At 30.5% G+C, this 24,692-nt stretch overlaps 1 protein-coding gene across 8 annotated transcripts in view; it reads right to left on the bottom strand.

The window, feature by feature from the left end:
- The window catches only part of LOC143075614 (uncharacterized), a 75,059-nt gene that overhangs the window by 18,508 nt on the left and 31,859 nt on the right, over positions 1–24,692 (bottom strand). For 4 of the 8 annotated variants that reach the window (XM_076251115.1, XM_076251106.1, XM_076251099.1 and 1 more), the window contains 2 exons: positions 14,204–14,368; positions 1,164–1,236 (listed from right to left, as the gene is read on the bottom strand). In XM_076251115.1, the coding sequence (XP_076107230.1) occupies positions 1,164–1,236; positions 14,204–14,368 (238 nt within the window). Of the gene's footprint in view, positions 1–1,163; positions 1,237–10,631; positions 10,667–14,203; positions 14,369–22,409; positions 22,597–22,854; positions 23,004–24,692 lie in introns of those variants that run through there. The other 4 variants (XM_076251154.1, XM_076251136.1, XM_076251145.1 and 1 more) reach the window with 3 other exon arrangements.

The raw sequence follows: 24,692 nt of genomic DNA on the forward strand, positions 1-24,692 counted from the left end.
GATTTTGCATAATGAGTCTTAATCCACTTTTTTGATAATTTGTAGTCTAAAACTTCTCTATGAAAAGCTTACTTTACAGTGGTTTTAGCTACTATGCATAAGTCTTTTGGCATTTTATGTTCTCGTAAGTTTTACAGTTTTGGCTTTCAAAACTGAAGGTCACAGCATACCTAATGAAAGTTATGCCCCTTTTCAATTGTAGAGCTTGTGTGTATTTATATTTTTTGACTGTTTCAGTTCTTGACTTTCGGATAAATGTTAACCCAGAATCATGCATCATACACTGCAAAAAACGGTGTCTTTACTTTGATTCCACCCCTATCATGACACTTTGAGTCAATTTTTGGCTTTTTGCAGCTCAGACTCAGAGCTTTTCTGATACAGGAAATACAGAAATATCCACAGAATTGTGGGTTAACAGTGTGTTTTCTTTGATTACATAAAAAGTTTGTTTTGGCACTTTGAGCTAAAAGTGGTTTTGAGCTGTTCTAAGCTCAAAGCTTTCCTCATAAATGGAAGCCCAAGAAATATCCCAAAATACCCACTAAATTCTGCAAAAAACTGTGTGTATACATGTATTTAACCATTTATCATTACACCCCAAAGAAACACAATCATTATCTCAGGTTTTAGACACCTAAATAACAAAAAGTAGTCAATGGTATATACCATCTAAACAAGCTCAATTAAATACTTGCACATCATTTACACAGCTATAATGACACTTATTTTATCATTGATTAGATTCAGTAGTGTAATTATAAGTCTGCCATAACATGATGAATTAGGCCTATATTGAGAATAAAAACTGTTAAATCCAAACCATGTTTTAATTAAGAGTTGTTTAATAGTAGCTTCTACGTATACTGGGGCTGTAAACCTTAGAGTCGTAGGTATTCAAGTTCAAAACCTTTACTCAACACTATAAATATTGAATTTGAATTAAAAACCCTGCATGATAAATATAAAAATTGTGTGTGCAGCATCTGTGTTTTGTTTTCTCCCGTCATTTTGTTGTTGTGATCAATGATATTTATGAAGACATTTCTTTAAAAAATAGGTCCATATATCAACAATTATGTAATAATCTTACGGCAGATTTTGCCATGGATTCTATTTATTGTGGGACATATGAATCAATGAAATGCCATTAAAGTACAAACCTAACGACTTTTTACATTTTTCTTCCAAGGAGGCTTGTAATTCACGTCTTTTTTTCTTTTCTTCTTCCTTTTTCTGTAAAGATTAGAAAAATACCAAACATAAATAATACAAGAGCTATTTTTCCACTAACTTTATAAATGAATTTCTTAAATGGTGTCTCTGGAGAAAAGAAAATGTCACTACCAAGATGTAATTTCGTACAAATGATACGCTATTTTCATTTGGAGTCGAGTTTAATTCGTCTTCTCACTAATTACATAAGAAGGCATTGCATTTTTGGTAAAAAGAAGAGTACAACTTGACTAAGCAAGACAAAATGTTTCTTAAATTGATCAATGCAAGCAAGAGTGGGTGGCAAAAATCAATATTGTTTGTTCATCTCTTGGGTCCTGTAGAAGTTTTATCCTTGACATGTCAGTTAATTAAGTGTCATAAAAAAAATCATCCTTGAATGCAAAATCTAATAATTTTCTTTTGGCCGACTGACATTCCAGTTACGAAGATTCAGCATGTTCTGCCAATCAAGGAGTTATAATATTGTATTCCCATGGCAATGTGTTCTTTATATGCAAACTTTAAAAAAAAAAAATCTAATCAAGTTTTTGTCTGTCATATTTGTTTCATCCATTACTTAAATACTGCATTGTGATATTTCGATTTTTCGCAGACTAAGCTTAAAATGTAATATCCAGTTTGCATACATATAATTTTACCTGCAAAAAAACTAGGTATATATAATATAACAATGGAATATCAATTAAACAAAAAACTTTTGTCTCCCGAGTCAGTCCGACTTCATACAAATGAAAGGACATGTGGAGTATTCCTCAGTGACAGAAATATACAGACAAATGAATAATCTTATTTATGATACAAATTAATAGTAAAAAACTAAACAAAGTAAAATATCATATTTAAAACTGAAAAATTCTATTTAATAAAAATTTTAATTTTATTTGGTTTTGGTTAGCTAAAACAAAATTCAATTAAAAAAAAATTAACATAGATTTTTTTTAAGTCCCTTCATTGAACCCCCAATCAATATTAATACCTTGAATGTTTGCGCTGTAATGGGAACGAACAGGTTTTGGGTCTTTTGTACAAAATAATATGTTTCTGCCTGATCGAGCTTGTCCAAACATAGACAAAAGTAGGGATTACAAAAACATATAATCCTATTAAAATACACCAGAATTTATAGCATTGGAGGTTTTGTTTCGATAATAACTCCACTCAAACAGATCAAAAGATAAGTTATATGAATACCAATTCTCATTGTTCTACCATCGGCCGGTAATAAATTGTAACGGGAATGCATTCACCTGCATGGAATGTATTGTCATTTTTGTTCATGATATACATGATATACATTAACAGTATGTCTTACAGTCTACTGATAGTCAAATATCAGAGCATTTTTTGTCTAAAAGTATTTAAAACCATTAAATTTCAGACAAAATGTCATGTTCTATTTTTCTGTTTTCTATGGCGAAAATGACAATGAATATGCCTAAGGATTGACCAACTAGAATTCACTATGTTCAAGCTCTTAAAATTTAACCTCTTAAACCTTTCCTGAGAGACAGTTCATGAAACTAATTTCTTCTCTAAATTCTCATATTTGCATTCAGAATTTTGCAGTTAGTCACATGATTTTAACTGTGGCATCAGCTCATCCTTTAACCATTTAAAGACCTTCTTTCTTTCTTTAGTAATCTTAACTCAACAATTCTGTTAGGATTGTCTAAAGCACTTACTAGTTCTTGCCAATAAAAAGATTTTTTTCAACCGATTATCAGAATTTATTGAATATGTATAATTATACTTAAATTCTAATACATTTGTATATGCATCATGCATCTTTATATCCACTATTTGTTTTTAATTGAAGTTTCTCTTTTTGTTATTGTTATACCCTGGTATATAAGATTGACGGTAAAAAAAATCAAATTAAAAAAAAAAAAAACAGTACTTATGACCAAAATCAAGTTTAAATTCAGGTTACCAAACTTTACTGTATTATTATAGTGTTGCATCAATATATCAAATGTTTCATTAATTTCATTTGTTTAATATTTGATCAAACATCTATTGATCTTTCAAAGAAAGATAATCCACCCTGAAAACATCTATTGATCTTTCAAAGAAAGATAATCCACCCTGAAAAAGCTCTTACAACTTAAAACAGTCATTTTCCTTTCTTCTTATTTTTTTCTTTTCAATTTGTGCTTTTTGTTTGGAAAAGTCCTTCCTGTCAAAATTCATTTTTGTAGTTGGGTTTTTTGCCTCCCTTTTCTACTTTGGGCTATTGTTGTAGAGACTTAAAAGGAAAGTACAACTTATATAAACTGTTATTTAGTATGACCAAAAACAACAATACAATGGCATTTTAGCAGTAAATTGAATTCAATTGTCAAGCTTTCTTTGTTTATCTAATGGATTTATCTTCCCCATGCTAAAACGTATTCAACAGTCTGTTTTGTGTAGAATTACAATTGATATAATTTCTAATATAATCAACGAACAAAAACTATTCAGACACCAAATAGGCAAGAGTAAATAACATTGCTGTTTCTTCCTGTGTCAAAAAAAAATAAATAATGAACGATTTTTGTTACAATTTAATTCTACGCTTGCTTACGCTAAATTCATCATTGATTGGTAAATAAGTATTGAATTTGTTGCATCAAGCTTAAACCAATCAGTGAGATTTCATCATACCATGAGCGACAGCGATAAATTCTAAAGCTCGTACCTATTATGTATATAGATCACGATAGCTGGTTTGATACACTGGCGGAATTAGATTAGTACTGATTGTTTGGCAACAAATCTCTAAGGTCTTTCCTTAATTAGAATATGGCTTGCATAGGGACTTCAACATTAATTATTCACTGTGCACTCAACAGTTTAAGAAAAATATTCTATCTCTCAGGGCTTTGATGCATAATTCATATAGGTAATTTAACAGGAGCATCGAGGATGACCTTCAGAATAAGTAAATTACATTCAATGTAGATTTTAACGATACATCTGTACAGGTCAAAGGTTGTAGAAGCTTAAATCTGTATAACTTTCATCAATATTTACATATTAAGAATTCTTTGAATTCTGCTTCATCATATGGAAATCTTGTGGATTTTTATGGATAGCATGTAGACAATTAATCATCCAGTATCTTTTATTGCATGTAGACAATAAATTCCTGTTAAGTAATCCAAATGGTGTTTTTTCTTATCTTATATATGAAAGTTCTACTTTTTATATGAAAAGGGAAAAAGGGGGGGTCAACATGTCTGATATTTGACAAGTACATGAATACTGACAAATCAAGTTCACCCTCACAATTTAGAAGTGGAGAACACCTTTTTAAATAGTGAGTTATAAGTGATAAATATCAAAGCTGTATACATATGACCATGAATCCTGAAACCTTTAAAACTAGGCCAAAAAATTAAGGACATTATATTGAATAAAGTTTAGTAACCTTTCACCGAATCTAACATTATCACCTTGATTGATCAGTTCAGAAAAAAAACTAACCTCACTAAAAATAAAAAAAACGATAAAAAAAAAATAGATTTTCCATATTGATAATAAATGACTTTCAAAGGTCGAGTCTGTTGAAATCTTGTCAGTAAATAAATATCTTTAGGAAGTTAAATGCATGCAAGCCAATGGAATCATTGATTTTTTTCCTGTCCACAGATTCAATTCTCTCCTACCTGTAATTGATCTTCAGTAGTCAACCGTAAATGTTAGATCACTTTTATTGGTTAAAGATTAGAAAATGTCTTTTAATTGCAAAAACTTCCAATCTAAAAGCAGCATGCAAATATTAAATTCAAAATGGGAAAACAGCATTTTTCAATCATGCTGAAAAGAAAAAAATATTCCATCTTTAGCTTGTTTTTCAATGATTAAAAATCTTCTCTGTTTTCGTATGATCACAAAAATTTGATTTTCCGACTGCCTTCCCTCACATCAGTTTCTACTTTAAATTGATTTCTTTACTGTCACTGTATTTGTTCTTTTAAGTGTTAATTCACAAGATTTAATAGAGAGCACAGCATTGGAATGATATAATGTTTCAACTTTATCCCATCACTGTAAGACACGTTGCAATAATGGGCCCCGTAATAAAATTTATGTTAACTAGTACATTTTTAATTTGTAATTAACTTTTAAGAGCAAAAAACAATATCAACGAAGAACCTTTTGAGTATGCGGTTGATTTATTTTGTATCTTGGATAGAGACATCAAAAGCATTAAGGATTCTTTAAAATCACAAGGAATCTGACAGAAATAACCAAATTGCTTTCCTCATGCAATACATATTAAATCAGAAAATCACATTATAGAAAAAGACAAGTATTGGAAATTGGAAATATAAATATAATTGTACTACAGACAAGGTGCATGAAAGTCAGTTGATCATCAAAATAAATTATGCTGTACTGCCTGTTGAAAATTGTTGCTTTGCTGTCTATTGGCAAATTGTTGCATTGCCAGTTGGAAATTGTTCAATTGCCCATTAGGAAATTGTTGCATTGCCTTTTGGAAATTGTTACATTGCTCATTGGAAATTGTTGCATTGAAGACATATTTCACAAAGGACACCCAATGCAATGCCTTATAATGTTCTGCACATCAGTACCGGTGAAGGTACTTATCAAAGCTTAAATTGTTAGAACCTCAAAGTTATTCACATGATGTTTTTATGTGTTGCTCACTAGACAATTAAACTTCATTTAAAATTAAACCTTGAAAATAGCACAGGTTTGTAAAAAAAAATATGGGGGAAATCTGCTCTACTTCTTTTTTGTGCATTATATACAATGCTGGTCACATTAGGTTAAACGAGTTTGTACTGCCAACAATGGAAACATCATGCCCTGAAGTCTTACTTCTATATCTTGCATTGCAGCAAGACAAAGTTATATATGATTCATTCTGTTGTCATAACTTTTACAAACAAGCAAAATCAAATTGCTTTTATTAGATTTCTACTTTTTTATAACTAGAATTATTACAACTTGATGTACAACAAATGAAGACAGAAAAAAAACAAATTTAGATTTTTTTTCAGCAAGGAAAAACAGATTACCTAGACAAATGTAAAATATTAGTATTCTGCTTTTCATTGAAAATAGTTTAAAACACATTTGCAAACAGCCATCAATTCATTAAATTATGTATAAATTCCAATTCCTTTCAAGCTTCAAATTAGCAATTGATTTCTTCCAACATTTGATTGTAATATACCGGTAATGTTTTCTCAGGGCCCTATAACATATTAAGGTAGAATGAATTGAACAGTTCCAAATTTGTCTGTCAATAAAAACCCAATTATATAATTATCTGACGAAATTTGTAAATACACATATATCTAATTAAATTGAAAGAACCAAGGCAATTTACAGGACCAATAATTGCAGTAAATGTAATATGAACTGCTTTTGAAAACAACAAATAGGAAATTTATACTTGTTTGATCAATATTTCTGTTAAATTATAACATTAACAGGGAAGAAAATTACCTTGATAATATTTTTTTTATTTGATTTTAACTATTTTGTTTAAACTTGATATCTAAAATGTTCAAGGAGTTGTTGCCATAGAGGTCTACACAATCAAAGTTATAATCCTTTTGGACTGTGTTTTTAAATAGGAATTAAAAGCTTACAAATTAACAAGGGGCTCCCATGAGAATTTCCTTGCCCTGTGTTACATACTGACAGCCAACAGTCGTTTTTCATATTTTGAAATATCAAGATACCTGCGATTAAGATCGATAACTTGAAATTGAATTACAAAAAAAATCAGATAATACACATAAATATATCAAAGAAATAAAACAACCACAACATTCAACTCCTCCAAAACATTAGAATGACCGAAGTACATGGATGCCCCATCCGCACTATCATTTTCTATGTTCAGTGGACCATGGAAATGGGGTAAAACTCTTATTTTGCATTAAAATTAGTAAGATCATATCAAAGGTAACATGTGTACTAAGCTTCAAGTTGATTGGACTTCAACTTCATCATGGATGAACAGGGCACAGATCAGAAAACATAATGCCTATAATTCGGCAAAAAAACAAGACAAAACCAAAAAAGACAAACACCATGTCTACATATATAGTCCGATTTGGAACAAGCAAAAAATGAAATGTGGTTAAACCAGTTTTACATGTGCACAAACTACTACTGTAAACAATTCTTCAATCAAAAATCAAATCATCAAAGTGGAAATCTAGAGACAATTTCTCGAAACAAAATTCTGCATAAATGAATATTAGCAATCTAAACCCAGTTCGTCACGATATTCATAGAATTCATCCGAAGCTGTCATCTTCTACATAACGGACAAATTACTGTATAATAATAGTCTGAGCATTCAATAGCTGTTCCCCATTGTCTATAATCGATAGAAAATGGATTAAATTTGCAATGGATAATTAAAGAAAGATTGACAAAAGTATTAAATGGTAATTTAATGATCATGTGTGACACAAATAGGAAACTTTATGGCACAAAATATCACATTTCAATGGCAGGGAATGACCAGACATTTTTTATCATGTACTCACTTTATTTGTTTGTAAAAAATAGGATTTCAGGATAGTCTCTAATAAAATACAAATCTGCTATAAAGGTCAACTCTATTAATTATTCAAGAAACCTATCTTTTCAGATGTTTAGCCCATAAAAGACAACAAAGTTAAAGCTGCCATAAAGGTCATTAATGAGCTAAAAACATAGCCTATCTTTTTAGGTCACTCATGCCCCTTGTAGTAATAAGTTAATACCTTTGCATTTTGAACCTCAATTCAAAGGTCAATTCTCTTACAAGGTCAGTTTTCTTTTATAAACTGTACAAAGAGTGATCTTTATTTACAGATTTGATTGTAACAATTTTCATTAATGAATTGTTTTTCAAATAGAAATTGTGCAATATAAATGTACAGAACAACTAAAGGTACAATTGTCATTAAATTTGGAGAGATAGGCAATGCAAAAAAACTATAATATTAAGCGGCAAAGCTGAGCCCCAAATACTGGGGAACAACTTCAAACTACTATCATTGCAAACAAATGTTTAATTGGACCTTTCCTAGAACAAAAATTTGATACAGAATCTTCTTGCTGCTCTATGTTGTTGCGTCATTTCTAGAAAACTGATTTCAAATGGTGCTAGAAGTAAATGAATCTATCCACCAAATGAAGTCAGGGTCCTAAATCTGTACTGCTTGTAGCAAAACTATTTCCTGGCAGTTGCTTTCCAATACTGCAGTTACCATTCTTGAAGCCAAGGATGATATAAAAAAGAAGATGTGGTATGATTGCCAATGAGACAACTCTCCACCAGACACCAATTGATGTAGTTAGCAAATAGAGGTCACCATACGGCCTTAAACAATGAGCAAACCGTAAACCGCATAGCAAGCTATAAAAGCTTGTATATATGATGTATAATATTTACCATATATGGTATAAAAGAAACAACATCAAATCTATAAAATTTGACATGATGGTTTAAATCATCAGCCCATTCCCTCCAATGGGCCTTCCATTATGCATACAAAAAACCTATCATCATTAAAAAATCTTGACCAAAAGAAACATTTACAGGGGTACAATGGAGACATGCTCATAGTTTATGGTAAGCTAAATATCCTCATAGTAAAGACAAAATTGAAAATTTGCAAACAGAGCCAACCTGAAACCTTTTTATATTTATTATGTTCATATACCAAATTTTACAATCTGCAAATTATAAACAGTAGGTATACAGAGAGATAAGTCTCTCCAGTATCTTTAACATTTATTGATGCAGCAACCATTGCCTAAACCCAACTCCCAGTAAAGCCAAAACCCTAGAGAAACAGGAACAACAATCAAGACAAATTCCAACAGAGTATCCAGTGAACTCTTCTTCAAAGGGGCAGATATTCCTCTTACAAGGACATATAAAAATATTGGGAGTTCTGATTTCCTTTAAAGCTAATAGAACACAGCAATGTTTCAAATCTGAACTGGTCTACATGAAATTTTTATTATAATTGTAAATCAGCTTACTTAATCTGTCACTGAGTATATTTTTGCTTTTGTCTGAAAATCTTGGCTACTACATGTAACTCTAAAGAAGCCCAACTGGCAAATACAATAAAACATTTATGAACAAGTAACAAAGTTGTTTACTTGAAGAATACTGTTAACTAACTTTTTTTCAAATCCATAAAGTCATCCAAATTGAATGACCTCCAAAAAACAAATCCAAATAGAATGACCTCCAAAAAACAAATCCAAATACCAGTATAAACCTCTAAACAAAATCATCAAACTGCAGACTGTATTCACTGAAAATGAAGTCTAAGACCTACAAATGCCAGAAAAAAAATAATACTCTAGGCAACAAAATTAATTTCCTTGTCATAAAAACTTTTCATTTCAGGCTGCTGTTAAATCAAACAAGTGATAATATCCAAATCCAGTAAAAATGGCCATGACCATGAAACAAACCTTACAATTGCATCATTTAATTATGGCTTTATCCAGTAATCATATTGCATTAACCACAGTAATAAGACTCAGTAAACTTGCCGATGTATTAAATAACTGCAGCAGCTGGTACAAAGTCCATCCGCAATCTGTTTGCCGCTGTTATTCTAATCAATGGTATATATCTCTATCTTGACAGAAAATAAAGATTGATGCTAAATATGGCAGACTGTTTTAGCTTTCCTTGAGACAGGTCAAAGGTAAAAAGGATAAAAATCCACATGCTGTATGTAAACATTATTAATCTACATTAGCAGACTCATCCTTTTGCATTATCTTACAACAAAATAAAGATCATCACTCGTTTTCTTCAAATAAATTAAAATTGAGGGATTTGAAAAATAAACACTATAGTGTAAATTTCATCGTGACAGAAAACCAACACAACATAAAAGACCAAATAAGACCATTTAAAAATCATGTGATCCAATTACAAAAACAAAGCATCTGTTTAAAAAATATATAATATCAATGGGCACTATAAATAAGTACTGTTTTAATGATAGATCATATTTTTAAGATCAGTCTTTCTTAACCTTCTGCATTATCTCTAAAAACTATCAGATCTAGCTGCAGCATAATTTTTAAACCTTTTTACATGTCAAGCAAAATTGTCTTGACTTTTTTAAACAAGAACTATAGCCTAACAAATCTAAACTCTAAAATTTCTTTCTTACAATTAAAGTTATAAATAAAAATCTTCTCAAGTTAATATTCTTGTCATGCAATGATTAGAAATGATTAAAATTGATGTTAATTCCTGCAATTATATTTCTACGACAAAAAGATCAAATGGCAAAGCCGCATGCGTTTAAGGAAACCACAAAACTGTAATATCATGCCGATTTAATGACGAAAAGCTTTCAAGAAACATGAAAATACAAACGATCACCTACCTGTGGTTCTCCTCGATTCCTTGTCATTCTGAGATCTGTTTAATAACCCAGTAATCAATAGTTAAACTTCTCCAATACTCTACGTCCTTAGAGAATCAACAATATCGTACTCTCATATCAAGCTAAATAATGCGATACATTGGAAACCATCAACCAATGTGCTAAATGACACAGCATAACAATGTTGGGTTTGACGAGTTTATTGAAAAAGACAGCAATAAAATATTCAGGACGAATTCCCCAGATGCATGGTGGTATTTCAATTGACTGGAGTCAAAATGAAAAGAAATGTGAATTTGAAGTGTTCTGACTCTCATGGTTTTTATTCTGAGTCCTGGTGTATTCAACGTGGATAATGGATCAATGGCACAATACGAGATCAATTGAATGTTTTAGATCATTCTCACCATTCAACAGTTATCCCTACTGGCGATAATCATAGAAAATTGGAAATCATCAATTCCCTGCTTTCGCTTTATTTCCACTACTTTATATCTCAACATTTTGAAATTTCCGGAAGTGCCTACACATAATTTACAAATTCCAAGTACTGCTTATCTTATAAATTTTTAAAGGCTTAATGCAAAGCTTCTCTTTTGTATTCATGCTTATTTTTATTCTTTCACATAAATTTGATGATCAGTTAAATTTTCATGCATAGTTATGCTAATGTAAAATTGTAACCCATTTTCTCAGAAAAACTAATTCTTACGCTATTTTTTGGCTTAATTTTCATATCAAGATACATAATAATATACATCCTAGATTAAATTTATTCAACTCAAGTAAAGTGTAGCTTGTTTAATCTTTTGTACCGTGACATGATATTCAATTGTTTCCATTGTGTAACGTGAATGATTCTTAAACAAATATTTGGACAAAAGGCAGTTTGATGTACCGATTACAACAATTTACCTTGCTACCGAGACTTCAATGAGAAATTAAATAACACGTTAAACAAAATTCAGTAGGTGGAAGAGCATGAATGCAAAGCAATTAAATAAAAGATACCCAGACAAGGAAATAATCTTAAATTTGCCCGTCCATTCAAGTTAGAGATTTTGCAGACTGCCTAATGATCGTTGGTGATTTATTTACTGGGGTCAACTTATGTTATTTACATGTCCACTCTGGTACTGCCAGATTATTGGAGATGCTACAATTAAGTGAAGAACGATAGCAGAAGACTGGTTTTTATAGATAGAGAAAAACCAAACATCAATATTTGTATTGATTCGTTCAAATGACCTAGAAGTATGCCACATAACAGATCTGTTTTCCCTGATAAAATGTAATGTAAAGAAAAAGATAGTTTATTGGAACAATCAAATCTAATTTTCCTCCCCAAAAATACCATTACTAAAAAGTGATGAATCTAAAAATTGACAACTGCATTAACCCAATCACGGTGATCTGTTTACATAGAAGAAGATGGAAGGTCAGAGATATTTTATACAATGAAGAAATACATGAGAGAGATTAATACATTCCATATACAATATTGTATTGATTTTGGAATGTTACCATATGTAATGATATCCATAAATAGAAATGCAGTATTCCTAATAATAAAGAAAATTAATGACCAGTTTTATGTAGTTTATCTTTATGCAACTTGCAACAAATGAAATACAATAGGAAACTGTTAATAATGCAATTCTACAAATCTTTATTCAAAATGAAATCTAGCCCAAAAAGTCTGAACCAATATTATCTATAATACATATTTTTGTGAAGGATTAATATGATTTGTATATATATATACATGAAAAATTAGAGCTGCGTCTACTGTTTTTTTTTTTTTTTACAAATGTCTACGGTTTTAAACTAGCTATCAAATATACTTAAGTCCTAAAGAAGAAATTAAATTTGCACTACAGATATTTTGAAAGTGAGGCTAACCACCAGATATCAACAATGATGGATGAAGTTGAAGACATGCAAAAAACAGACTTAATGATGTATTACAACAATGATAATGTTGACATAAAAATGCTCATAACAGATGAAACAGCAAAAAAGAAAGCACTGCAGAAGATCTGTCAAACTCCAGGAGCACTGATTTCAAATGGTGCTAGACAAATTTTCTCCTTACAATCTATTCACCACTTGAGACCAGAATCCTAAAGGACACTAGTTTAAACAACACAGAAACAATAGAAGATTGGTAATAAATGCTTCATCAAAGACATGATATTAAAGAAGAGTAAATATTTAAACTCAAGGATACAGCAAATACTTCTTGGAATGTTAAATGCTGCATATCAATCTATTGCGGTAGGTTCCAACTCAGAGATAAAGTCAACTCTCAAAAGGTTAGGAAATAACCAAGGGCTAATTTTGAAAATTTGAATCTGACAACACTGCATCCTTTAGATCAATGCACAATCAAAACTTCATGTCATTATATAAGAAATATCTCTCTCACAACATAAGTCATAAGTATTTATGGTAAAAATAGCTGTACTTATTTTACTTAATAATTGGTCGTTTACATAACTGGTTTTGATATAAGACAATTACATAATTAAATTTCTAACTGTTCTAATCAGACATCCATACAAGAATTTGAGAACTACAGAAAAGAAATCAAATAAAGTGTCAGGCAATAGATCATCAAGGGAGGTTTTCTCAATCATAACTATATATTGCTTTGAATAGGTTAACCACAGAACCGCCAGTTTTGCTTGGAGTCCTAGCTCTATAATACATAATTACGTTTACACTATCGAAGATTAACCTTGTATCTATAGCAGATGTAGTCGTAAATTGTTGAAAAATATCAATACCAATCAGCGCATCAGTTAGTCGCTTTACAATTCACACAATCTTCATACATGTAAAACAATCTGAGAATTTATTACACCACTTTAAAGAACTGGAGAAAAAAAAATTGTCAATCTCTTAAATAGATGACATCATTTTCATCTGAAATTTAATTTTCTTCCCGTTTTTTAATTCTTTCGTGAAATAAAATGCTAAATGTGATTTAAAGCATTTCTCCCAATTGATTTGAAGGAGACAACAGCAACACATTCAAGACTTGGCAAATAGTTTTCTACAAATGATTACGGCGAAATCAAATTTACTAATAAATATGAAGTTGAAATCTATTTCCACTGCACAATCTTAAGTGAAATCTTTAATTTATGATAAAAGCTAACACACAAAACAATTTTATGCCATTGTTAGGAGTTCATTCCTATAAAATACTTAAAAGTCAAAATTAATCCACAAGAGGAAAATTTTCTTTTATGGAAATATTTTATATCAGATACTTTTATATCCCTTATACAGTGATCCTATCTCAGCTTGCATGACAACTAGAATGTATTATTGTGCAAAAACAAGGTGTTCCAATAAAGAAAAATGTATGGTTCACAAAATCAGTCAATTATAGATATTACAAAATAAACATACAAGTTTTCATTCATTTCACAGAAGCAATACACATAGGAAGACAAATCCTGACAATGATTGCAAAGGGAGATAATCTGAGTTACCTCCCTTTCTTATTATAAATATTTACCAAGAAAACCCTTACACAAATAAAGAATGGTTAAATTAAGTACCTGTTGTATTTCTTGCTGTTGCTGAGCTCGTTTTTGCTCGATTAATGTGTCTTGTCTGCGTATTAATTCTTGCTGTAGTCCAATTTTGCGTTTCAACTGCTCATAATCATCTTGTCTCACTTCTGTCTTGGCTTGGTCCCATTTTTGTGACAAGTCTTCATATTTCTATAAAAAAAAGAGAAAAAATTGAAGGTTAACATTTGAGAATCAAGCTTGAAATGTGATTAATGAAGCAAGATCTGACAGTGAGAAAACAAATAGCAGGTTTTTTTTACACTAATCCTTCATATAAGTGTAAACAAAAATATCGAAGTATTTAGTCAACAATTTGAAACATGGATCTATGTATCACTACCTAAACATGACAATAAAAAATACTAATAGTAGATAAATATGATTTCTTCATTCGATGCAGTGATAAAGAACTGAATAAAACTCAAACATAAGAAGCTGCAAATGTTTACATAAAATAACAAATAATAATGTTTAGTTTTGTAAAAACTCTTTTTGAAATTTCAAAAATGAAAGTAGTGACCTCAAATAAAATCAAACATAAAATCCAAATCCACCATACACTGTACCGATCATAATATCATACAAAACAAGACTTTTACAAATGATTAATCTTTACTCCTGTACTTGATCTGTACGACACTGTTGATCATAAGAATTGGATAGTTTATATAACAATGAGGTAGTTACTATATAAACACACATAGTAGTACTGAAACCTTGGATGTATTGGGAAAATTGATAAATTATTCATACATGTGTAAATTACCATTTTTAATACAGAAATATAGTCCAGATCAATACACTCACCTACAAGATTCCATTGCTTGTTACAACTCATTCGACTTATAAAAAAGTGACCATTTCCTTTTAGAATATAAAATCTTAACCAAAGGACATGCAGAATGCATTAAAAATGTGTTTCTTACGATTGAACTGGCAATATAGATTTTCAAAAATCAATTATAAATTGCAAGAGTAATAAAACTACAATTGTTTACAATCTAATAATAAAATTGATGAAACCCATCATGCAGATCTAGAAAAAATTATTGTTCGAAGTTAAATGGTATCACAGATTCAGAATCGGTCAATCATCCAAAAAAAGACATTTGTTGCCTGCCTTCTTGAAATAATTTAAGCAGAAAAGGGCAAACAAAGTCCATAATTTGGTTTGGGAATTCCAAACCACCACATCTAGCAATCCTGTACTTTTATTCCCAGTAACTGGTAGTAATATCTTAACACAACAAAGTTATTCATAACCTCTGCTTTATACAGTTAATTCACGAAACAAATATTGAATTTACTGCGGCCTTTGCTAAAGATTATCGATAAATGTACATATATACATACAAAACTATCAAGAGAATTTTCTGTGTTAATGAATTCTTGTGTAGGACAGAACAACATGTACAGTTGGATGGCAGGTCACAGTTATGAGGAATATTGAATCAGAATCAGTCAATCTTAGATATTTCTGATACAATTGGGATCAAAGCTAATGATCATTATACTGGATTTACTACTTCAGGAATACTCAGTTGATATTAGACACAATAAAACATTTTTAGGTACAAGGAAAAGAAAGATTTAATCCAGAAAACAGGGAAAAGGGTGGGGGTTTGATTTCCAACCATCGCAATAATTAATGCAAGCAATAATTTCTGATTTTACAGCACTTACGATTCCAAAAATGGCAACATCAATATGTCAGTATATAAAAAGAAGAAGTGAAATAGTACATCAATGATATAGAAACATCAATAACATCTATTTCAGATGCGAAAAGAATGAAATTTCATATCAGTTTGAACTATGGTACAACATTAATGCATTCAAAACTGTCACTTAAGGTCAATAAAAAGTATTTCCATTATATTTGTGCTAAAAACATATAGAGAGTAATCAGATATGATGTAAGATCTACTATGGGAAAACATCAAATACCATGGTTCTGGTCTGTATTCTCACAAGACCTAAGGCCTAAAATAAAATATTGTTTGTTTCCCCAATCCCGACCGACCCCGCAAAAATGGTGCTACTCATAAAATTTTATTGTCAAAACCAGGTCAAGTATTATTTTATTCATTTTGGATTTTCAGGATTGCCGGATCGTCCATTAATGTTCAAGCTTTTTGAAAAAATAAAATCATTTCCCTACCTACCTAGCCACACCTAGCTTGGCAGGGTCGGGATTGGGGAAACCAACAATATATTAATTTAGGCCTAAGTTATACTTTCTGATGTTGAATGCCCTTTGATTTCAATAAATGATTATTGGAAAAGTCATCAAAGTATAATGTATATGCTCTAGGATGACAAAGTGAAAAAATCTAAATGCTTTTCACAATGTAAAACATTTCAGGAAATCACAAGGAATTAAAAATGAACTTTCCAATTTCTGCCATGTTCTGCATGTCAAAAAAGATGCAATGATTGGCAATACTTCCCTTTTGAATCATCATTCAAGCAAATATTTATTTTGTAAAAAGAGGAGGGGAAGGGGGTTTAAAGTGAAGCCTTGATTAATTTTAAAAGAATCTATCTATTGAAGTACAATCACTTAATTATTAAGAAAAGTTTCACTATTTGTTAAGGACTTCTCTTTACCCCCTTTTTAAAAGAGCATTCCTTAATTTTTGCAAGTAATTAAAATCAGTAATTCTCTTAGAATAATATCACTGAACAGCAGATGACCAGTACTGACTGCTTGAGGAAATATTAAAAAGAAATATTTGAGAACAGTTTTACTTTAAAAGACCTCCCCTCCCCCTTTTTTTAAAGTTCAGGATCATTGCATGTTAAGGAAATCTTACTTTCTCTTTGATTACATAACTGAACAACAGATGGACAGCACTTAAGGCTTGATGACATATGTACAAGAAAATCTCAGGTAATATTAACACCTGAACAACTATATAATTATGTCATTATCACTATACTGTTATACCTGGCCTTGGGGTTTATAACATATGGATCACCATATCTGCCATAATTATATGGTTTACAGTATAGTGTTAACAAATGGTATGCATAGTTTAATTCAATATTCTATAGTTGTTAAATTTGTACTCTTTCAATCATGTCACGATCCATGAATGTCATGTTGAAGGCTAATTGTTCAACTTACAAACTGTTTAAAGACAGGGAAAATTAAATGGTGCAGCAAAATTATGCTTTTTAATGTTTCCTTTGATAGAGAAGGTCTGTGCAGGGGTTTAAAATATGTAAAATGATTTTCATTATCATGCTCATTTACTTGTTTGAAATGGGGCCTTAAGGCATTTAAAGGTCATTCCCATTGAAATAATATGTCTGGAATCACACCTCCCCCCTTTTTTCCCAATCATTTAAACAGTATTTTTCAAATGATATATATCGATATGGAAATACGTTCTTGCAACAATAAAACTAAATGCATTATCAAGTCCATTCAACAGAAGTTGTTAACAGAAAACATTGCTAAGTTTTCCTACACAAATTAACAACCCTTACGATTAGAAGCAGGGTTAATGTTTTATTGCCTCAAGTTCAATGAAGAACCCCCTCAACTATTATACAATTTCAATCGACTTTTGGTTAAGTAAGTCATCTGCTAATTATCTAACCACCTAATAAAACAAGTTATGATAAAAAGGTTTATTCCTCAAGGCTTACAGAGTGTATTAATCATTCACACCTCCTACCATAATTATCTACTCTAAAAAGTCAACATCAAAAGGATTATTTATTTCCCTTGAATCAGTTATAAGTCAATGAAATTTCCCTGGCCTGCAATTCTATCTTTTACATATTTCATGCAAGTGAAACACAACAATGATGATATTGACATTCAATTAATCTCGCCATATGAGAAGAAAACAATCTGTCTCTATGCTAGTGATAATTTCCAATTATGGTGTAGGTGTTTGTTGACCAATGGAGGCAATATCATTTGAAAACTCATATATCTCCTTACAGCTGTTTAGATAATTATCAATGCTTTAAAACATTCATTGCAGCTTCATTGAAGCTATGAAAGAGAATTTTTCATCAGAAATACACACACAAAAAGGTACCATTCTATGTAAATAGGGTTCAAATGAAAACTTGACATGCATATATATTAAATCGGAAAAAAATATATATAAAATTGGTCAGTGTATTCGTGTTCATTAATTAAAGTCACCTTAAGCAAGTATAATTATTTTGCTCTGGCTTTTTTATTCTAATAAAAAGTACCTTTTGCCAAGGCCAAATACAGAATTTAAAGACTGACTGATTACTTGTGCTTAAAACCAAATACAGAATTTAAAGACAGACTAATTACTTGTGCTTAACAGCCTAGTAACAGTGATTGTGTTGTATTAAAGATTGTGGCTAACATGTCATTGTAACCCTTTACAAAGCCATTAATCCTCAACTTCTTCACAGCAAAAACTGGACATGTGCTAACATATTCTTTTTTTCGTGAAGGCAATCAATTCTATTTTAATCATATCAAAATCTATTTAAAGAAATGTCAGGTAGGTCATAGTTAGTCATCTAAATTAAGCTAGTTCCCTTGATTTCATTATTACACTAATTTTAAATGCTCTGGATGAAGTTTGAATTGAACTGAGAAGATAGATGATGATAAAAAAAAATTTGGCTGGTATGTGGAAGTCAATTAAGTTACTTTAAACGCATACAGTTTGCTCTGGCCTTTTTATTTCAATAAAGAATAATTATATTTGCCAAAAGCTGGAAGACAGATCAAATTTGAAAAAAAAATGGTAAAAAAATATATGATTTATGCTGTAAATAAACTCATCATAGATACCAGGACTAAATTTAATATATACGCCAGACGCGTGTTTCGTCAACAAAAGACTCATCAGTGATGCTCTTGTCCAAAAAAGTTAAAAAGGCCAAATAAAGTACGAAGTTAAAGAGCATTGAGGACCAAAATTCCTAAAAGTTTTGCCAAATACAGCTAAGGTAATCTATGCCTGAGGTAGTTGATAAGACTTTAAAAGTTAAGAAGTTATCATTAAAAAGTAACAAGAAATCTTTGAAGTGTGAAATCTTACAAGTTCAAAAGCTAAATAGACAGTATTAAGCTACTTTAGTGGAAAATTGTTTAAGTCTCCTTGATTATGCTAAATCAATAACCTACTAAGTTCTCCGATGTTATCATCGCCAACAGGTCAATAAGCTTTCCGTTAGTTCTGTTCAACCAATAACCTTTTAGTCTTAAAACACTAGCTTAAAAGCCTTAGAAACATATATGCAATTGACGCTACCAGGAAGCTTTAATTCTCTTTTAAGGTATAAAACTAAAAGTTGTTCAAACTACGGAAGAAAGATTCCACATAAAGGAAGAATAGAAAAATCAATGGAAAGCACACGTTTAAATTCTAGATGGTTGATCAAAAAGTTCATATTACAGCTATTCCACTTAATGACTTAATTGTTTTTATTTGCCGACAATAAATTAAAGCAAAGAATACTTCTATTTAATCTTCCAATGAATTGGTTTATTGAGATGGCTGAATAAACAATTGCAAAAAACATTCGAAACCTGTTTGATTTGCAATTCATAATGTCTTACTGAGTAAGCATAATTTGCCAATGAATATTGGATACTTTACCTCAAGTGTTTAATTAATCTCAATTTAGAATCATGGTTTTTCCAATTTTTTCTTCAATACGGAGGATACTCCATTATTGGGTCGGATGATATATAGTTTGTCAATATATACAGTCAATAATTTCGATTTTTTTTTGTATTTCGTTTAATTTTTTGATTAATAGATGCTTGCAATGGTTATTTAATACTTTTGAAAAAATTGAATTACTTTACAAAAATCATTCAACCTTAACTGGAAATTCATTGATTCACATCATAAGGTTTTTTGATTATTATACAACACAATTTGTCAAATAAAATGACTTTTTTTAACTGATCAGCCATGCAGGCCTTACATTTGCCACTGTCCAGCAGATGTTAAGAAAACAGTTCATGAGCACCAGAGTTTACACCATATTTTTGAAAAATTCATGATGTACAATCTTAAGTTTTCAGCAAAGTGTTTTATTAATGATCAGTTTTCATCATTTATCTTTTTTGGCCCTTGAAGTTTGTCTTTTTTTTTCATCAACTTTTGGTCTTTGATTGGCTTATATTAGTATCCCCCCTTTTTTTAAGCATACATTTAATAATTTTGCTGGTTAATCAAATTGGTACAAGAAAAATTTAATGAAAAATATGAAAATGCTGAAACCCAGGTGGGTTTCAAGTCACATCACTAATCCAGAAACCAAAATTGAAGAAAATTTGTCAAAATATTTAGATAAATCTGAGCTCCTCTGAAATTTTCCATGCTGGTCTAGACATAATCATATCTCCCAAATTTATTAGAGCAAAAAATTATCTTTCAAGCGATACAAATATCATATTAAAAAACCTACCACCAATTATGGCTTTGAGCTGTACCATCCAAATATTAATAAACATTAAAAAAACACAAATCCTAACTACGGAAATCTTCGTCAGGGTGCGTGTAGTTTACATGTGTAGTTTACATGTGTAGAAATGCATCCCATACAAGTATACAATTTCACAAACAATGTAGGTACATAACAAATCGATAGACTCATTGTACAAATACATAAGTTTGCATGATACAGGGCGTCCCTATACAATATTGACAAATCCATTGTCCCAAATTAGTTCGGTTTGTATTCTTTCTATTGTTCCAAGAAACAACTTTTAAAATCCTAATCACAAAGGCCTGTACATTTTGAAAGGTAAAAAGTCAACTATAGATATTGAATAAAGTTTAATATTATTTCAACATAGAGAAATATTTCTAAAAGTAAGAACCTTTCAATGCCTCAGTGAAAACAACTTAAGAAAGAAAAGACTTCACTAAGGACTGTATAACTACATTATCTACAAAGAATACTATCAAATCACTGTGTCCTTGTGACTACAAATACAGAGATCTTTTTAACAAACTTTGTTGATTTAATCAGTTTGTTCTGGTTGAAAAGAAACCAGTCTCAAATTTCCCCACAGTTCAATCGGCTAGGTTTTAAGCTTTTGTCCTGAACTGACAATATTATACACACTGATCACCCTAGACAAATTCTGAGTGAACTACTGGTGTCCATAAGGCAATTTGGTACACACAGGGTCTACTAAGGTCAAGAGGAAATAAAACATCACTTGTCACAAGGGTTAACCTTTTCTTCTTTTTTTTTTTAACCAAATTTATTATACAGTTGAAATTCAAGGCTTCAATCTTTTTTGAGATTTGCACACATCTATCTATTCACACATTTTACTAAATCTTTTGTTGTTTCTATGCTGCATTTTATTTGACCAAAATACCAAAATAATTTATCGTAGCTCGATGCAATATCTCAAAGCTGCTCCAAGATTTAGTCACATGCAATTTAATATAAAAAGAAGAAAGAGGGGGCTAACACTTCTTTGTGTATTAAATTACTATTGTTAAATGATGAGCTGACCAATTTTCTTCATAAAATAATGAAACACAAAAATGCGTTTATACTCCAAATCCCCCTCCTTTTTTACTTAAAAAATCACAATTGATTGTCTAATGCACCCAAAAAACTTGTAGGGGAAGAGAATTTACAGCAATGACATCCTAAAAGAAGCAGTTCAAATATTCATGTTTTCAGAATTTCCATAGTTGTATCAAACTCTGAAATTTCAGATTTTTTAATTGGGTATGCTAACACTTTGTATCTTTACAAAAAAAATCTTAGAAGAAAAAGAATTTCAGATGACTGCATGTACAAAAGAAACAAAATATGAAAATACAAACAACTAACCATGGAAAGCACTGACACAGATGTCATGACCTACATAAAAAGCATCTGAAATCAAGGTAATCATGTGCAGTTGAAAGGAAATCAGTACCTGATCATTTCTACAATCAAAACTTATAATATAAGGAATAGCAAGAAGCCTACCTGCAGTGAGTGGGTTCATCTTTTTTTCTTTACAAGGTGACCTGAACAAATTCAAATTTTGTTGTCTCATGTGATACTGAACTGAAAAATAACTGGCCATAATTTCCAGCAATGAAAAACTTTTTGCCCCTAATATGAAAACATTTCGTTTACAACAAAAAATTTACAAAATTAATTCAACTTCATGAAAGAAAATTTAACCAAAACAAAATTCTGTATCACTTACTTTCAAATTTCTTTCCAGAGTTTTATTTCTCTGTATACATTGAATTCGTGGTTTTTCTTCATCTTCCTCATAGATTTTCCTCCCTTTAGGTAATGCCACGAAACTACTTGGGTTCGGATTAACGAAAACAGTTTTTAAATACATGACAACTTTTTGTCTTTGCCAAAGTTATTTTTTTCTTGTAAATAAATTAATTTCCTTTTCTTCTCTTTGGAAACTCAACTCCTCACAAAACAAAATATTGTCGTTATAAACAAAAGCTTTCATTATCGTCAAGACCTTTTGTCTACTGCATGCATTCGAACAATACAATTGTAACTTAACCAAGAAGGTATTTGAAAAATCAAATAGAATTTGTAAAGAAAAAGACAGTAAAGATAATAACCTTACCTTCAATTTTTTAAATTACAGCTAGATATTATGATGAGTAATCGTTCATACTTACACAAAAGCGTGGAGGAAATCGTCCTGTATTAACAAGTCACTGTCAAGGTGGAATTAAAATTTCTGACTTTAAACAAGTAAAAAAAGAATTTCAAACTAAGCTGACAAATTAAAACTTTTCAAGTCCAACGTAAAAGTTTCTTATTTGGTCAGTACATTTTAGGATTATGGTTTTGGAGGGAAAGTCACTCGGGTGGATAAATCCTCTTATTTGTTCTGTGTAGGGTTTAATAAGGGTAACTTAACACTGAGATATTTGAACAAGCCACTCACGAAACATAGTTTGTGTAGTTTGTCATGGGTTTAGTTACATAACGTGGGACAATAACTTGCCTCATTTATACAACTTGACACATATATATTATTGTACAAACATTTGCATAATGATAAAAAAAAAACTGCTAATTTTGCAAGGCCATCAGAGATTGATTCATGCTTGTGTATAATCTTATTTCCTTCAATCTATTTTTAGGTCAAGCCTTCACTTAATCTGGTCTTGTTCAAATAAGTTAATCCCCATTTAAGAAATTCTGAATGATACACAAGCTTTAATTCTCAAGTGCAAAATAAAGCGTGTTAGAAACATCTCTAAAAGACTAAAAAGAAAAATCCAATATGATAGATATTTAATGAACAAGTATATATAAATACACCCACCCCCTTTTTTCCACTAAAAAAGGAAACAAAAGAAAAAACTCCATGAAAATGCATGGGCTTGCAGTAGTACAACATGATCAAATACATTTCAACACTATACACCCCCTACTTTACCCCTTTACTGCCATATTTAATCATTCCAAAATAATACAAATTAAAAATATTCTTTCTAATTCCTATTCACACAGAACTATTACAGATTAAACTTTTAAATATATTTATACACAAAAACTGCTCTTTAAAGCTAAAATTGACCTTGGGGTGTGTTTTCACAAGATAATACCATAAAACTCAGGTTTTTACTATTTAGAGTTGAATTGAATTCTAGTATTTTGCTAAGGTATAAAACCGTCTTTATACCTCAAATTACTGTCATTTTAGTAGCTTGTTTATGTTCAAAACATACTCCGTACAGGATCATCTTTCATTATATCTATTTAAATCTATTACACGTCTTAATAATAAGTATTTTGAAATAATCTGAAATTAAAGATATTTTTAGAAGTATGATTTAATACGCATATCTATTAAAACTTAATATACCTGTTTTAAAAAATCAACCGTTTGTTCAACTTGCTGCTTAAATTCATGCAAATAAATGTAACCAAATCTTCGAATATAATTTTTTATTACTCACTACGTAAAACTGAATAAAACACGTTTATACTAAAACTCATGGATTCCAAGAAATATTATGCAATAACAACCTTGCATTTTTTTTTATTATTCAAGATTGACAATAAAATCTTTAGCTATTCATAACATGACAAAATTCGATTGTAACTGACATTTTACAGTTATAAAACTTTTAAATCATTTGGTATATTATTCTGCAAAGTTATTTTGGTCTTCAAAAAAGATGTGCAGGAATAATAAATGTCAAACCATGTCTCAAAAACAATCTGTTATTTGATCAGTTAAATATTTTAAAATTATTGAACGACTGCAAATAACTAATTATCTCCCTTTGAAAAATTCTCAACTTACAAACAGTATGAAATAATACATACTTTTAAAGTTTAAAGTTTGAGATTGTTCTATTTCTTACTGCTTTTTCAAGGAATTATTGGGTCCCAGGCAAGTCCAAAAAAAAAGGCCAAGACACCAGAGAAAACTATTGACTTCCTTCAGGTATACAGCAAGGCAAAAACGACAGAAAAAATAACATTGAGGTCACAAGTC

The sequence above is a fragment of the Mytilus galloprovincialis genome, chromosome 1 (assembly GCF_965363235.1).
Source record: "Mytilus galloprovincialis chromosome 1, xbMytGall1.hap1.1, whole genome shotgun sequence".
Classification (NCBI taxonomy): Eukaryota; Metazoa; Mollusca; class Bivalvia; order Mytilida; family Mytilidae; genus Mytilus; species Mytilus galloprovincialis.